Here is a 16,664-nt window from a genome sequence, read left to right as displayed (position 1 = left end):
TGCTATATACTTCATTATTTTGATATAATTGTTATATTTGCAACTATCCTTTATTTTAAAAGTTACAACAATCTCATACGAAACCATTTAGCTCTTGAATGTTCGCTTATATAAGAATTAATTTAAATGACAAGTTCAAGTATATGACAGCAAGAAAAGTTAGGAACCTCTATAAATAAAGTTAAACATTGTAAGTCTCTCACTCTTTTAATCTTCCCTATTTTACAATCATCATCCCAAGTCCTAAGAAAAGTGCTGTACTTATCTTCATATTTCAAACATGGCCACCATCCCCAAAATAACCGAGGCCTACAGAACCGACCCTATCCACGCTATCACCAACAAAAACCTTGACTCTTTTGAAGAAATCCCCGACACCCATGATTGGGTTCAACCCAACTCTTTCCCTTCCTTTAGAGATGATCACTCCAATAATATTTCTGATCTTCCCGACACCGACTCTGTCCCTTTAATTGATCTATCTCTCCCTAATGCCCCTAAGCTCATCGGCAATGCCTTACGAACTTGGGGAGTATTCCAGGTCATTAACCACGGCGTCCCCATTTCTGTTCTCAACTCTATGGAAACCTTGCTTCATGATCTCTTTGACCTTCCCACTCCCCAAAAGCTTAAGGCCGCTCGCGCCCCCGATGGCGTCAATGGCTATGGTCGCTTTCGTATCTCCCCCTTCTTCCCTAAAAGTATGTGGTCTGAAGGCTTCACCGTCAGTGGTTCCCCTCTCGAACACTTCCAAATACTCTGGCCTCATGACTGCACCAAATATTGGTATAACTATTAGTCTATTACTCTTCTTCGTTTGACAATCATTTCGTCGGGTTCACAAACACTCTCCCTTTGAATCTTTTGTTTTATCAAACTATTTTTATCATTATTTTCAAAAACCAAACAAAATTTTGAAATCTACCATTCATCAAATGCATAAGATAATTTATTTAACGATAAGTGGAGTGAGAATCTATTGGACGATTAAATATTACCACTTATTTAAGTTTATGGTTAAAACTATATATTAAAAAAAAAGTGAGAATGTATAATTTGTTGTAGTGATATAATTGAAGAATTCGACCGAGAGTTGAAGGCTTTATGTGGAAGGCTGGTGTGGCTTGCGTTGGGGGCATTAGGCATAACTAAGGAGGACGTGCATTGGGCCGGACCGAACGGAGATTTCGAGACCAGTAGTGGAGTGATGAATTTAAACTCTTACCCGGTCTGCCCGGACCCAGACAGGGCGATGGGGATTGGAGTTCACACCGATTCTTGCTTCTTAACCCTTTTGTATCAAAACAACACAAGTGGGTTACAAGTTTTGAGAGAAGGAAAACGGTGGGTGACTGTCGAGCCAGTTACCGGTGCACTGGTGGTTCAAGTAGCAGACTTGCTACAGATTCTTACAAACGGGTTGTACTCGAGTCCATTCCATCAGGCCGTAGTGAATCGGGATCGAAAACGGCTCTCGGTGGCGTACTTTTTTGGACCGCCAGAAAACGCCGAAATTTCACCGATTAAGAAACTTGTGACCCCGACTCAACCATTACTTTACCCTACGGTAACTTGGGCTGAGTACCTTCGTAAAAAAGCTGAGCTTTTTAACGACACACTTCCATCTATCCGTCTTTCCACTCCTCCTACCGGATTGTCAGATGTCAACGATCACAACCAGATGAAAAGAGGCTAATAAAAGAAAACACACATCTTCCCCATTTTGGCTAACTACATAAATATTAATGTAATCACAGCCAATTTGAAGTTTAGGGTTCTTTGAATTAATAATTTTGAATCACAGGGAGGTTTTTGCATGGTTGGTGGGTGTAGTCAGTAATAATTTCTAATATATCCAGTGTGTTTGAAATTAAAGATGATACAGAGATTGAAGAAATTAGAAAGGGATGATAACTAGCTATTCTGCCTATGTAAAAGGAGACCTAGTAAATTGATGATTTATATATATATATACATTTCTATCCTTATAAGTAAGCATATATATAGTGTGTGTATATAATTTTTGATCTATGATTTGGAAAAGATATTTTTCAAAAACATAATCAAAAGAGGCAACACTTCCAAAATACATAAAAGGAAAAAACAAAGGCGAAGGATAGAAAAAACAGAAGAGTATATAACAGCATTCTTCATAAGTTATAATGGAAACATGTCTTTTTTTTTTGTTGTCCTTCACATATATCATATGATAATAGAAATGTGCATTAATTTTCCCAACCCTAGTTACCCATTGCGGTTCATTTCAATCATATCAAATTAAATTAAATAGTACGTTAATGACGATTTTGTAAATATAGACATAACTTGATAATGGTTAACCTATATTTGTGATTGTTAGTTCAAAGTATCCTAGGAACGTGGTCCATAACCCACAGGACCGAAACCTGTCTCTAATATGTTGTTTAAAAAAGTATCCTAGTAAAGCTTTATATAATTTTAGATTTTATATCGTAGTGATCATAAGACATATATATTTAGCATGCAATGCAACAACAAATGCTGCTTAACTTCGTCAAATATATTTATTTAGATGGATATAGAAATTTCATATTCACAATGTCTTTTAATTTCTTTAAGCAAGATTCATAATATGTTTATGTGAAATCTTGACATAAATTCATAATATTATCACTAAGAAAAAACAAATAATATTTCTACTTCAAACAATCTAAATTAGTCTCTTAACTTTTTCAATATAAATCATAATTAAAAATATTTCTTTTCCAACATTTATTGTGAATATATTTTCAAAATTATTGTTATGATTGACTATTTTTGCTTTTTGAAACATAAAAAACTAACTGTATGGTATATTTTTAGTCAAACACAAATAGTAGAGTTCTTTTTTTTTTTTTTTTTTCTCACTTTGGTTGGTGGCCATTTACTTGTTGTGTTGGTTGGTCATGATATCAATAGTGGGAATTTGTTGCCTTCCACAGCATGTTTGTTTCAAATCTATACAATATCTAGACAAAAGGGTTTGAAATATAAAAGCAATTCTTTGCATAGAGATCTAAGTTTTGGATCTAATATATACATTGTTTAGTCAGAGATAACATTATATTCATGTTGTACTTCTACGTGTGACATAAACTATAGAAATATTTGGTATACGATCGTTATGTTGACGTTTTTCTGTTTTATGGTCTCGGGTTTTTAGTGTCAAACCTAGGCATTGTCAAGCACCTTAATGTTCTTTGTTATGTCTTTTTCAACCTCTCTTTGACTCTATCTCTAATTATATATACATGACCTTCCTAAGGTTTATTTGTGTCGTCGTTTTGTTCAGATTAGTCTTTAAACTTTTGATTCCTACAAATTTGTTTCATCGAATACAAATAAACAACAAAAACTAACCAAATCATAAACTTAAAAGAACACTTTATGCGCATGAAAAACTTAAGCCACATTTGATACCTATAATATTTATTAGGAAATATTGCATCAGATGATAAAAAGAAATGTAGAAAAAAACAGCTTATAGCACATTTTTTTTTGCATATTGCAAATATGACAAATATGACAAGTAATTAGATAAATTAGAGAGCTATCAAAGAACTATCTATTTTTAAATTTGTTAATTTTACAATTTAGAAAATGTAGTGATATATGAATTCTATTTTTTTGAAAAATGATACTTTGGGTCAGTTGGGTGCACCCGGGCATCTCCACTAGGTGGATACCCCCTTAGCACCCTCATCACTCCCGCTTCATTAATAAAAATATTCAAATAGTACAAGAAGCGAAAGTAGGGCTAGAGAATAGCCCTATTTAACAAAAGCCGAAATGTTTAATGTTTAAAGCTATGTAGTGATATGAATTCTATTATCATAAAATGTTTTGCTATTTTTACTAGCATCCCTATTTTTGATTACATAGAATGTTGTTGATTTGATTTACATATTTATTTGACAATAAATTGATTTGAAAGGTAGTTGAAAAACTTTTTTGATTGGGTTTGAGGTATTTTATTGTTCATACAAAGATTATATAGTTGACTAATTGTGTAATAGTCAAACTTTTAATTTTTACTTTAGTTTTAAACTTTGTTCAAAAAGTTTTTCATTTCTTTTTTGTAGAATATTCGATTCTAATCAATAATTTCACATACACAATTTTTATAAATAATTATGTTCGTTTTTAAGCAAGAAGGTGAGTAGACGAGAAGTTTTAAATTCAAAAGTTTTAATTAATGATATTTAATTTAATAATATTTAAAATTCAAAATTTCAAGTTTCATTTTTTTCTACTTTCGAAAATGTTCCTAAATTTTCATTTTTTAACGAATTGGGTATGTTTTCTATATATATAATTAAATTATATTTAAATTAAAAAAACATATAAACGAAAATGTTAGAAAAAATAACACATGAAACAAGAAATGATTGTTGAACAAATTTTTGTTTATGTTTCTTTTTTTTTTTCCAAAAAAACCAGAAACCGAAATATTTATCCAACATAATCATGTTTTCTTGTTCTTAAAACTAAGAGAAGAAACGAGAAACATGAAACAAGAAATAGAAAACAAAAAATAGAAATATTATCAAACGGACTCTTAACATCTTCGTGCTTTAATTTTGAGAGGTTGGTTTTTTCCATACGTACTTTTGGCAATATTATTTTAGAAGAGGATAAGTGCATGTGGGGGAAAGAAGATCTCTATATATCTACCATAGCCAAAGTTAAAGCTAAAGCCAAAGCCAAAACAAAAACTCAAAAACATTTTATTTTATTTTATTTATTTTATTTATCCTTTTCACTTCTTTTTGTTTTTTCTATTGTCTCTTTTGTAGGTTACCTACAAAACTTAAATACCAACTTGCTATTGTGTGATGGATTCCATGGCCTCCATTGCATGTGCATGCAATAAAGATTATTCTTTCATTTTTGCATTAGTGTTTGTGCATGGATTTTTCTTTTTCTTTTTTTCCTTTTCTGTTTGAATTTTGAAATGTGATTTGCTAGGCTGTTCTTTTTTTTCTTTCTTTTTAAATTATAGAAATAGATTTGCTAGGCTGGTTGCTCATTCCATGTCAGATGTCTTTTCTCTCTGTTGCTTGTAAATAACTCTCATATATATTCTCTATTGTTCATTTGATTACATTATTTGTTACAATCTTATTGATAAAGACAATAAAATTCTTATTTATTCCCATCAATAATATGATATTGTCTATTTTTTGTTATAAAATTTTATGCTTTTTGTTGGTGCCTCATGATCATGCCGATCTTCAAAACCACTCAAGAAAATGCTTTAATTTTTTCAATTGATTTTAAGTAGTTAAATACGTATTTCAGATAGTGATTTTAATCATTTTAAAACCTACTACCAAACATGCTATTTAGAGACGTTCTTAAGCTGAGTTGAAACACTTATTAGACTCAACTTAATAATTCAGATTATGGTAAGTTTCTTCACCAAAATAAGTCATATTATACTAAATAATGATTCCAAACCATCCATAAAATATTTTGTTTGGATTAGTATAAGGGACTTGAGTCATTTATTTTAATTTTCTTCAAAAGTTAAGTAAAATGCTAATATTTGATTTGTTTTTTTTTATAGGGCTAGTATCTAAAATTTTGTTTAATTATTTTTATATATTGAATTATAATTGGGTGATTATGCATTTTTTTCGAAGTTCTAAAAAATATTTTCGGTTTTTGGTAAATTATTTTAAAAAAGAATGAAATAAAAATTAATACATGTATATAATGGTTTGTATCATTAGCAATATTTTTTTCCTTTAAAATGAATAATACATTTTAGTTGGTTTGAATTATTTTAGATGAATTCATATATAAACCAACGTAACACATAAAAATCAGAAATTAAGTGGAGAAAAAGAAAATACTTTATTTGTTTATCATTAAAATTTGAAGTTTGAAAAAGTTTAGACCGTTGTCTATTTTGATTTACTCGAGAAAAATAAAACGTTTAACTAAGATCTATGAAAAGATTCATTCACTTAGATTCGATAAGATAAAATAAAACAAACAATAAATGTCATTATAATATTTATTTTTAGACCATTTTCAAATACAGTAAAATAGATTAAAATATTTATAAATATATCAACCATGTTGATGTTAGATTATTTTATTAAATATAAAAATATTTTTATTTTTTTACTTTATTATCTATTTCTACTCATGTCTGAAAAAAAAATCAAATTTTGAAAGAAAAAAAAGTTTTTAAAATTTTGCTAAAAGTTCATTTCTTCTACGTAGAAAGATGAAATCCACTATAATAAATTGAAACACTTCAAAATAATACAAAAATGGTTTTGGTTTTTTATCTTGTAAAAAGGACAAAGGACACATTACTATTAATATTGTCTTTCTCTACCCCAAAACTATTTCAATCTCATATATTGTATACTTAGCTTAGCATTCCAAGTTTCTCTTTGTTTCTTGCCTTGTCAACTTCCTTCTGTTCTTTCCAAAACTCCATCCTGTCATCATCACGATCTTCTCCTATATGGTCAAATTATTTAAGTTTTCATTTCATTATTATTGCTGTTTTTGCTGTCTAAACACTTCTATATATATATACTTACTAATCATTTGAATATGTGATATTTATGATCTATGTTGTGTTTTGTAATTTGTGCTATTACTCAACAAATTAAGAGTATTAAAAGAATATTATGCTTTGTTAAGATAGCTAATTATTATATCTTAATTAACTATGTCACTACAAGAAATTTGACCTTTAATGTCGGTTTAAAACCGACATTAAAGGGCTTTAATGTCACTTGACAACCGACATCTTTGCGAGCGTTATTAAAGGCCTTTAATGTCGGTTGGACTTTAATGTCGGTTTAAAAACGACATTAAAGGCCTCTTTAATGTCGGTTTAAAAACGACATTAAAGGCCTTTAATGTCGGTTTTCAACCGACATCTTTGATAGTGTTATTGAAGCCCTTTAATGTCGGTTTGGCTTTAATGTCGGTTTTAAACCGACATCTTTGATAGTGTTATTGAAGCCCTTTAATGTCGATTGGGCTATGATGTCGTTTTAAAACCGACATTAAAGAGGCCAATAATGTCAGTTTAAAACCGACATCAAAGGCTTGTTTTTTGTCCATTTTTAGAAATTTATATTTATTTAATTGTTGTATTATTGTCCATTTTTTATAAACCAACATTGAATCCAACAAGTGAAATTAACTACAAACTTGAAACTACAAGTCACATTCCGTAGGAAACCATATTATTCAAGTCTGATTCCACCAACAATGAAAATGCTATTAGCACTTGCACATAAATCTCATTCATATCTTAAAGCAACAATAAATCTCATTCATATCTTAAAGCACATAAATCTCATATTATTCAAGTCTGATTCCACCAACAATGAAAACACGCTTGTAAAATTAACTGCAACCAAACATAATTATATAAATTCAAAAATCACGACATTTTAAAGGTCTCGAAAATGCTTCTTCAAACAATTATTAATATTGGAAACAGGCACCAAATGCAGCAAGGGCTTGACATTCCTCTTCCTGAACTGTAGCTCAAACCTTATCTAGAAACTTATCATCCTCCTCTAGTAGAAAATGACCTGGAAAAATATACAGTTATCTACATTCAATCAAGCACGACAAAAACAATTGTTATCTACATATAATATCGGAACGCTCAAAGAACACTATTGTACAAATATCTAAATGATATCAAATATCTAAATCAACCAAAAACACTCTAAATCTCTTTAGTGGTTATAGGTAAATGATATATATCATCAAAGAAATTAAAGATGTAAATGTTTTGAGAAGCAAAATCTATAAACACTTACCAACATACAAGACAGTTATGAAATTGCACCAGCTACTAATCACAGCACCAACCCACAAGCTTACTATGGCCTGGAAATACATTCACATTAAAGTATCCACAAAAAAGTCGTCCAGGTTAAGATGGTTGTCACAGACAGCTTTCTAGTAGAATCATAATCCAGAACTTTTTACCTTGAGGGCAATTTGACGAACTTGGCCATTTAAATCTAAGCTTCGTCCCAGAATCCTTTCCCAATACAACTGAACAATACCACCACAAATGTTGGTATCTCCGGCACCAGCAGCAAAAGGTACACTTTGGCCACTCTCCACGCATTGCTTTGGTATATGCCCCATTGCAGTCAGTGTTAGAGATAGAGCCATAAAGCAAACAAAACTGAAGGCAAAGATCAGAAAGCCATATATGTTTTGTCTACTGCAGAGATATCAAATATTACCTGTTTTTTTTAACGGTGGGAAACTACTGAGTTTGCTGCTGTTCCCATGCCCCTACACACCATCATTATGGAAAGATTCTTCTACTGCCATTATTGAAATGCAATATTTCTCACCAATAAAATTTCAGACCACAGAGTTTCAAATAAACCAATTAGTTTGTATGCGTCTTTTTCATTTTTTATTGCATTAATATACTTCTAAATGTAAATATTAATGGTCCAAAGTTATAATTTATCACTACCAGGCTTATCCCAAAAGTGTTGCTTCTAGGATAAGATAAATTTATACAATTGTAAACTGTTATATATTCATTATAAAACTAAGTCTCTATAGTAAGAACAATGCAGGTGGTTAAAAGGATAGAATATGAACACTGGGGAAAAGTGAAGAAAAAGTAAAGAATAAGAGATTCCCAGAATATTTGAGCAAAAGGGTACATAGAAAAGGAGGAAGTTCAAAGCTCATCCTTCTCTGTCGTTGAGAAGAAACAGTGCTTCAGGGACACAACGTTTGGGTGGTCTAGAAGACGCATGGTCTGCAACTCCCTATTCTTGTACCTCTTGTCCTGAAGAACCTTTTTAATTGCAACTGTTTCACCAGTTTCCAAGCATTTTGCCTGCAAAATTACATTGATAATATATCTTGTTTCTTAAAAATAAAAAAGATGAAATGTACTCTACTCTTAGCATGCTCACTACTAATCAAAAAGCTTTAAAGCTCTGAACAACATACCTGAAATACAACTCCAAAAGAACCGTGTCCTACAGCTCGCTCGGCCATGTAACTGATAGTCTATATTATGGTAATAACTTTTTGATAGCATTTATAAATTAATTACATATGCATATACACAAAAATAGGTTCTAAGAAAAAAAAAAAGATAATAAATTAGCAATTTTCAGCATAGGAATATATATAAAGCAACAATCTCAAACAAAATTTTGTGCCAAGATTAATTTCTATTAAAATCAGATAGTTTATAGAAATTGTTACTTATCTTTTTTTATCAAATAAATGGTTAGGTAAAAATTGCCTTCCATGAAATTAAACTTCAAAATTGATACAAAAGTTATGAACTTTATTTGGGTAAGTCTATTATATTTTTGTTTTTGTTTTTGGTGGCTAAAGATTCAATTAATCAAGGAAACAAAAGAGAATATTTTGCCACAAGAACAAAAGATCAAAAGATCAAGCTTAACATGGAGCTCCATCCACAGAGAACTTTTCATTAACACTAGAAGCTGTGAATATTCTTGAAGGTGCGATTTTGAATAATCATAATAAAAATAATGGTAATTAACTCGTACTATCTCTCAGGATTTAATTTTGTAATTGACAGTAACCAAACTTACGCTCTCTCCGTTCCTTACAACTACAACATTCAAGATTTTTCTTATTTTATTCTTAACATCGAAAGGGAATTTGGAGCAAACCAATTGGGATACGAAAAAGAAACACAATGGAATGTTTATTGGTCGGCTATAAAAACAGAGTGTGATTACTATGGTACTTGTGAGGCATTTGGGATTTGTCATAAAAAAGCGTTTCAATCTGGTATGGTAGCTGTTTAAAAGGACTTAAGCCAAAGAATGAAGAGGAATGGAATCAAGGGAATTGGAGTGGTGGGTGTGCGAGAAGGAGACGTCATTCAAATGCATTAATGGCAATGATGAAGAAGATGAGTTTTTAAAAGTTGAAATGGTTAAACTGCCTCAATTTGTAGGATGGTCTACTTTTGCTAATTTTTCTGTGATTATGGTTGAAATGCCTTGAATTCCGTATATGGTGTTATGAACAACCTAACATGAGGTCTCTTCAACTTTTGTAATTGCGACAAACATGAGCTTTGAGCAATTGTTCGGGTAATGGGGTTATGCATATGAAAATGGAATTGGGTGTATAATTAATATTGTATGGTATGGAGAAGGGATGAGTTAATTGATATACAAAAGTTTGAGAAGGGTGGAGCTTCTCTTTACATTCAGATCATGCCATTTAATTTGCAGAATTAGATCATAATACAAGTATGTAATCTCTTTTCCTAAAGTTTTCTACAATCAGTTTTTTATTTGTGGCAAAATTTTACATTCAGACTTTATGTTTAATTTCGAAAGATGATTATTATATATATGTAAAAGACAAGAAAGGAATTATCATAGCAATTGCGTTACCAACGACCTTTGTGGTGTTCATAATCGTTGCTATATATTTTTGGTGGAAATGGAAGACTCACAAACACGGTAACTAAATTCCCCATAACTATTTTCATTTTTTTAATGTGGTTTTTCCACTTTAAGTATTTGAGTTTTTATTTGAACATTGTGTACTCATGACTTATTTGTATTCCTAACATATATACATATAAACAGAGAAGAAAATAAAGATTTTAAAACTGACAAGAGAGAATGATATCAAACTTGAAGAGAACTACCTCGATCTAAAACAAGTTTTAAAAGAGGAGTCAGAAAGGACGTTAAATAACAGTAGTCTTGAGAATAAGTTTTTTGACAATCACCTGCTTTGGTTGGCCGTTCTTTCCACCAATGGTTGTTACAATTATATGGCCTGTTTCAGTACCGTTTCCATCAACAACGGTGGCCTCAATTTCCTGTTCCATCCAATTATAGGTTAGAAGAACTGTATTGTCCAAACTTATATGAAAAAGAAAGTCAAAGTAGATTTAACTAGCGCCATGGAAGGAAGAAACTAAACAAAATATTTGGGTACCTTATCATCCCTAATTTTCATATCATTATCGGAGTAGTCGGAGCCTCTGGAAGGCGGATTTCACGGCGGCGATGGTGAAGGTGGGGAATATGAAGGTTTTGACTGGAAGCCAAGGGGAGATTAAAAAGTGATGAGATTGAGAAAGGAAGAAAGGGAAGAAATGTTGAGAGAAAACCTTCTTTCGTAGGGTTTGGTAGAGAAGAAAGGAGAAAAGAGTAAAGTTTAGGGTTTGGTAGAGAAGAAAGGAGAAAAGAGTAAAGTTTAGGGTTTGGTAGAGAAGAAAGGAGAAAAGAGTAAAGTAGGAGAGAGAAAAATTCAACTTTTTACAAAATTAAAAAAATAAAAAATAAAATAAAAAAAACCTTTAATGTCGGTTCTAAAAAACATGATGTTTAATGTCGGTTTTAAACCGACATTAAAGATGAAGCTTTAATGTCGGTTTAAAACCGACATTAAACATCCGCTTTTTGAAAACCGACATTAAAGCTTATTTTTCATTTTTTCCACCCGACATTAAAGACCAGATTTCTTCTAGTGTGTAAACCCTCTAATTCTAGTTGTAACTTTATTTGTGTGGTATAAAAACACAATTAGGAGAATTATATTGAGTTCATGGCACTTTTTAAATTCATTTTTATATAGTTTTTAAATTCAACTTTGAAAATGTTTTTAATAAATCAATATAAAGTTTATTTATATAAAAATTACGATATAAAATTAAATATTCAATTGATTTTAAACTATCAACATGTTTGTTAGGTATATTTGGAAGTGATTTTGAATCTTAAGAAAAATTATTTAATCACTTCAATCATGTATTTAGTTGATTGCAACTTTTCCCTTCCAAATTTTTACTTTATTTAAATCAATAAATTGTTGCAACCACTTTAGTTGTCTTTTTTAAGTTCAAACTTTTTTTCTAATAATTATGGTGCTTTTATTAAATCTAATCGTTATTATGATGCTTTCATATTATTTTGTATGTTTTTTTCTTTGAAAAAGGATGCGATGAGTCAGTTGAGTGCACCCGAACATCTCCACTAGATGGATAGCCCAGAAATAAAGAGAGTTCAAGAATAGAGATAAGCTCAAAGTAAAAGTTATACACAAGTATTAATATTTAAAGCAATAGAGCTAGCGCAATAATTAGAAAAAAACTTTGATCTTGTAAATCATCCCAAATCTGGGCAGCACTTCCTTCTGAGTCTTTGAAGATCCTGTTAGTTTCTTTCGAGCCAAATCACCAATTACGTGACAGCAATGATGTTGAAAGTAATGTTATTTTGTATGTTTTCTCACATACGTGCAATAAAAGTATCATCTCCTTAGTGTATGAATAAAATAATTTAGAACCAATAATTTAGATCAAGTGGTTGTATGTATGGTCGTATCAATTTCAACCTTATATCAAATGCTTTTAATAAAAGATTTAAGCAATGGATATTTAGGATTTTGTGTGTGTGGCAAGAAACTTGTAAGGATGCAAGGAAAAAGACAAATATATATACATATACATATAAGGAACCAAAGTAGTCTTTTACTCCAAAGACTACTTTGTTAAAGTTTCTCAGAAGATGTTCGGTGTGTTAAGATGTTGAGAGTCTTACGTTAGAAAAACAAAAAAGACTCACACTTTATATGATAGATGAACTATTTTTTTCATTGTCTAATTAGTTTGAAACCCCATACTATCAGACATGATAGTTTATAATGTAACGTGATTCAAAATCCATGTATTTGAATTCAGTCTTTTTGAACTTGATATATAATATTATATACCATCTTTCAACATTTTTCTAATTTTCAGTAATTTCGATTTTATAACGATGTTAGTTATGGAAAAAAATTTGAAAACATATGGTTTAGTTTGATTGTTTGCAAATTTAGAAATTGAAATATACTTTTGTTCAAGGATTTGTTTGATATTAGTTTTAGCGTTAAGTTGAGATGAAATTATTATAACTAACTGATTAGTGAATAATGAATATGATTTATATGACAATAATTTTTTGTTTAATCATTATTTTACTATATGAGGATGAGATATTTTTTTTATTCTCTTAAGATAGCAATGGCTTAGATTATTATAAAAGTTAGTCACAAGGAATATATTTATCCAAGATGTGAATCATTTCTTGGAAATGAATGGAGAAGTGAGGGGAGGAATTTATTTATAAGATATTTTTATTCTTAGATAAACATTAATATTAATTTTAAAGTTAATATCTAAATTAATCCCAACTCTTTTGTTTTATTAATTAATTAGGTTAAATTGTATAGAAGTAAAAAATCCAAAAATATTTACGGTTCATGTAAAAAAACAAAAAGTTTATAAAGTCGGTAAAATATTTTCATAAATTCCTAATTTGTTCTTGATATTGCAGACGATTCGCTACCTCTTTTTTTTTTTTTTGCGATTTATATTCTTATCTTTCAGATTTATTCAACTCGATTTCCAATTTTTTTTCTTATATTTCTAATTGATTTATTCTTTTATTTCATTTTCACCACTTTTCGGCAAGATTTTTTAAAACTACTTCATCTTCCTTATATTCAAGAATATCACTTTGATATGATCTAAATGATTAAAAGAAGTACACGATCGTGTGAATATGATCTAAACAATTACTTACCATAGTCAACATGGTCTAGCATGGTCAATACGATTATTTAGATTTGAAGCATTTTTCCATCGTTTAAAAAGGATCGTGTAAATATTATCTGAATGATTGTTTACCATAGTTAACATGATCATTTAACATGGTCAACACAATCGTTTAGATTTGGTACATTTTTTCCATCGTTAAAAAGGTCTACACGATCATATTGATACTATACCTACACGATCAAGTATTATGATACTCTAGAAAAAGAATTACATGCGCACGTGTGGCCGATTAATCGTGTGTTGACGGAGGCATTTTTCATATTTTCATTGTAGACCTTTGAAAATTTTCCATTTTTAAAATTGTTCCAATGTTTTACCGGTTCGTTATATTTTTGAAAAAACCCCAATTAATTATCTAATATAAATTATTTAATAAAAATAACTACTTTTTCTTTTTTTTGGTAAAATCCTATTTTTAGATACATAAAGAAAATAAAATTTAAAATAAGATATGTTTGTAACAAAATATCACAATCTATCTAATAGATTCATAATAGAACTAAACTTATACAATAGTCTATGTTGCTCTATAGTTACAATGTTCTAGATGAACTTTTTGAATGGAGTTTTTTCTTTTTTTATTGTCCACACGATGTGTTTCTTACGTAACAATAATTGAATACATACCCCAAGAAATAATTTAATTTCTTGGACTCAGCACAATACTCAAAAGGCAATTATCGGCCATACTCAAAAGGCAATTCTTCACCATACTGCTCTTTATTATTATTTAATTGAAACTTTGAATGAAAGAAAGATAAACTAAATGCTCTAACACACTATTATTTGATCCTCAGCAAAAAAAAAAAAAAAGAAGAAAAAAGGACATTAAATTTAAGGATAACTATTAGTATTTAATTTTAATTAAGTAGAAGATGAATGATTATATATTATTGAACATGTTGATTTGATCAATATATAAAGCCCTCTCTCTTATATCCATCATGTATATCTATCTATCTATCCAAATTCAATAATGACCTCTCTTTTAGGGTTTCTTAATGGTTTTTTCTTTTTCTTTTTTTTTTAATATCTTGTCTCTTCACATAATTTTTGGAATTCCAAAAACAAATAAAATCAGATTTTCTTCGTATCTCTTTCCTAGTCTCTCTCTTCCATGATTTGAGGATATATAGAATATAATGAAGAGGCAGTAGATTCTTAATAAACTGAGATGTTTAAATGGGCAGACTATATTCAATGAATGAAAGAAAAAATAAAAAATAAAAAGACAAATATTCTTGTACGATCATTGTTATTGATTGATAATAAAACTCGAGAGAGAGTGAGTGTGATCATACCATAATTAATGCACTAAGTTCTATTTAAATCCTATTGTTATGTGTATATATCTGAACTGAAGGAGAGTAATATTAATTTGGATGTGTGATTAGTTAGGAAATTCTCAGGTTAGTGCATCCATTTTAAGAAAACAAGAGAAATACTATGTAAAAAAAATGTTAGATTAGGAGCCAAAAACCTAGAGAAAAGCAAAATTAGCCTAGCTAGGTTGCCAATGTTGATTACATTATTTGGAATTTCTCCTAACTTTTTCATTTTTCTTTTCAATGCTTACAAACATATATAATATATATTCATTGGTAAATCTACCCGAGCAGACAAGCCATTTGGAAGCTATCTAATCTTTTGCCCTTTCAGTATACCCCTATGTATTATATATTATAATCCAACATATAAATAAGTTGCCAAAAGCTGATAATATATATAATGAAATTATGAAATGAAAAAAGGAAAAAAGAAGAAGAAGAAAGCCCTAGATCTCAAAATAGTGAAATTTGTCACATTCTGGTCTGCCACCTACACAATTTATTATTATTTTATAACTTATAATTTGATAAAAGAAAAATAATATAATATTAGGTTTATGGGGTATATATGTTTTACAGTCAAGGGAGTGAAGGGAAACAAAACAAAAAGAAAAGAAAAATAAAAGGAAGAAGATGATAATGGTGATGAAGAAAAAAGAGAAGGTTAATTGAAAAAAATGGATATGGGATAAAGATTGTTAATATTTAAATATATAGAATGTAAGGCCAAATAATTGCCATCAGAGCCATGCCTTTCTACTTTTTGTCCTCATCTCTTCAATTCTATCCTTCACTTCTCTCTTAGGGTTACCATTTTTCTGTCACTTTGCTTTTATATATATTTTTTGCTGCCTATAGTCATGTGATTGGTTGGAAGCAGGAATTTATATATATAACCAATCTTTTATTATTGTTGTTGTTGTTGTTGTTGTTATTATTATTATTATTATTATTATTATTATTATTATTATTATTATTATTATTATTATATAAATTGTAAAAGGGGAAGAAAAGATTGCTTTTTAGTGCAATGAACTGTGTGCTTTGGGGGTACCATCTCTTGCCCTAGAGGATCCACCATATATTATATTATGATCAAGATGATGAACAATAACTACCACTAGAATGGAATTAACATATATATATATATATATATATATATATATATATATATATATTATATTGATTTCTTTTCCTAAACATATATATGGATTATTTGTTTTCACCTATTGAGATTTCTCTATTTAGTTATCTATCTTTTTAGGAACATTTTTAATAATTAGAGCACGGTTTGAAACATGGGAAAAAAATGTTTTTTAAGTTTGTGCTCTTGTTGTGTGTGTTATGATATCAATGATTAAGCAATACAAAAATAATGTAAAGATCAACACGTGAATATACATGATTCACTAACAATATAATAGTTACGTCAATGAGTAGAGGAAGAATAAATATTTATTAGAGAAAATATTTCAGAATCCAAAGTGGATGCAACTAGATTAGAGAATTTATCATTAATGAAGCGGGAATGATGAGGGCGTGCTAAGGAGGTCTCCACCTAATGGAGATGTTCTGGTGCATCTACTGACCCAAACGTATCATCTTTTTTTAAAAAAAAAAAAAAGAAAAAAATAATATTAGAGAATTTGTATATGCACTTTCTAAACCATAGAGTC

General features: G+C 29.7%; 2 protein-coding genes across 5 annotated transcripts; one reads left to right on the top strand and one right to left on the bottom strand.

Moving 5' to 3' along the window:
* Nucleotides 1-280: 280 nt before the first annotated feature.
* On the top strand, nucleotides 281-1,696 carry LOC103500015 (gibberellin 3-beta-dioxygenase 1-like). The gene is made up of 2 exons (XM_008463197.2): nucleotides 281-786; nucleotides 1,066-1,696. Exons 1-2 carry the CDS (start codon nucleotides 281-283, stop codon nucleotides 1,694-1,696), a joined length of 1,137 nt encoding a protein of 378 aa, XP_008461419.2.
* Nucleotides 1,697-7,331: 5,635 nt separating this feature from the next.
* Nucleotides 7,332-11,266, bottom strand: LOC127150631 (uncharacterized). 4 transcript variants are annotated; one of them, XR_007823203.1, is made up of 8 exons: nucleotides 10,993-11,266; nucleotides 10,781-10,873; nucleotides 8,998-9,057; nucleotides 8,823-8,881; nucleotides 8,265-8,348; nucleotides 7,999-8,203; nucleotides 7,827-7,896; nucleotides 7,332-7,592 (listed from the first exon to the last, which is right to left on the bottom strand). XR_007823203.1 is itself a non-coding variant. In XM_051089060.1 (3 exons), exons 1-3 carry the CDS (start codon nucleotides 8,188-8,190, stop codon nucleotides 7,546-7,548), a joined length of 309 nt encoding a protein of 102 aa, XP_050945017.1. In that variant the 5' UTR covers nucleotides 8,191-8,203; the 3' UTR covers nucleotides 7,332-7,545. The 4 variants fall into 4 exon arrangements, 1 of the variants encoding a protein (XP_050945017.1); XR_007823202.1 differs by having other exon boundaries at nucleotides 7,999-8,145; nucleotides 8,265-8,316; nucleotides 10,993-11,264; XR_007823201.1 differs by having other exon boundaries at nucleotides 7,999-8,145; nucleotides 10,993-11,260.
* Nucleotides 11,267-16,664: the final 5,398 nt, after the last annotated feature.

The sequence above is a fragment of the Cucumis melo genome, chromosome 1 (genome assembly GCF_025177605.1).
Source record: "Cucumis melo cultivar AY chromosome 1, USDA_Cmelo_AY_1.0, whole genome shotgun sequence".
Classification (NCBI taxonomy): Eukaryota; Viridiplantae; Streptophyta; class Magnoliopsida; order Cucurbitales; family Cucurbitaceae; genus Cucumis; species Cucumis melo.
The sequence above is the reverse complement of the archived record's forward strand: the minus strand, read 5'-3'. Positions and strand labels throughout refer to the sequence as shown.

Coding starts and splice junctions, on each gene's coding strand:
- LOC103500015 (XM_008463197.2), top strand. CDS start 281: ATGGCCACCATCCCCAAAATAACCGAGGCCTACAGAACCGACCCTATC. Junction 787..1,065: donor CATGACTGCACCAAATATTG/GTATAACTATTA, acceptor AATTTGTTGTAG/TGATATAATTGAAGAATTCG.
- LOC127150631 (XM_051089060.1), bottom strand. CDS start 8,190: ATGGCTCTATCTCTAACACTGACTGCAATGGGGCATATACCAAAGCAA. Junction 7,897..7,998: donor TTCGTCAAATTGCCCTCAAG/GTAAAAAGTTCT, acceptor ATGTATTTCCAG/GCCATAGTAAGCTTGTGGGT. Junction 7,593..7,826: donor CATAACTGTCTTGTATGTTG/GTAAGTGTTTAT, acceptor ATATTTTTCCAG/GTCATTTTCTACTAGAGGAG.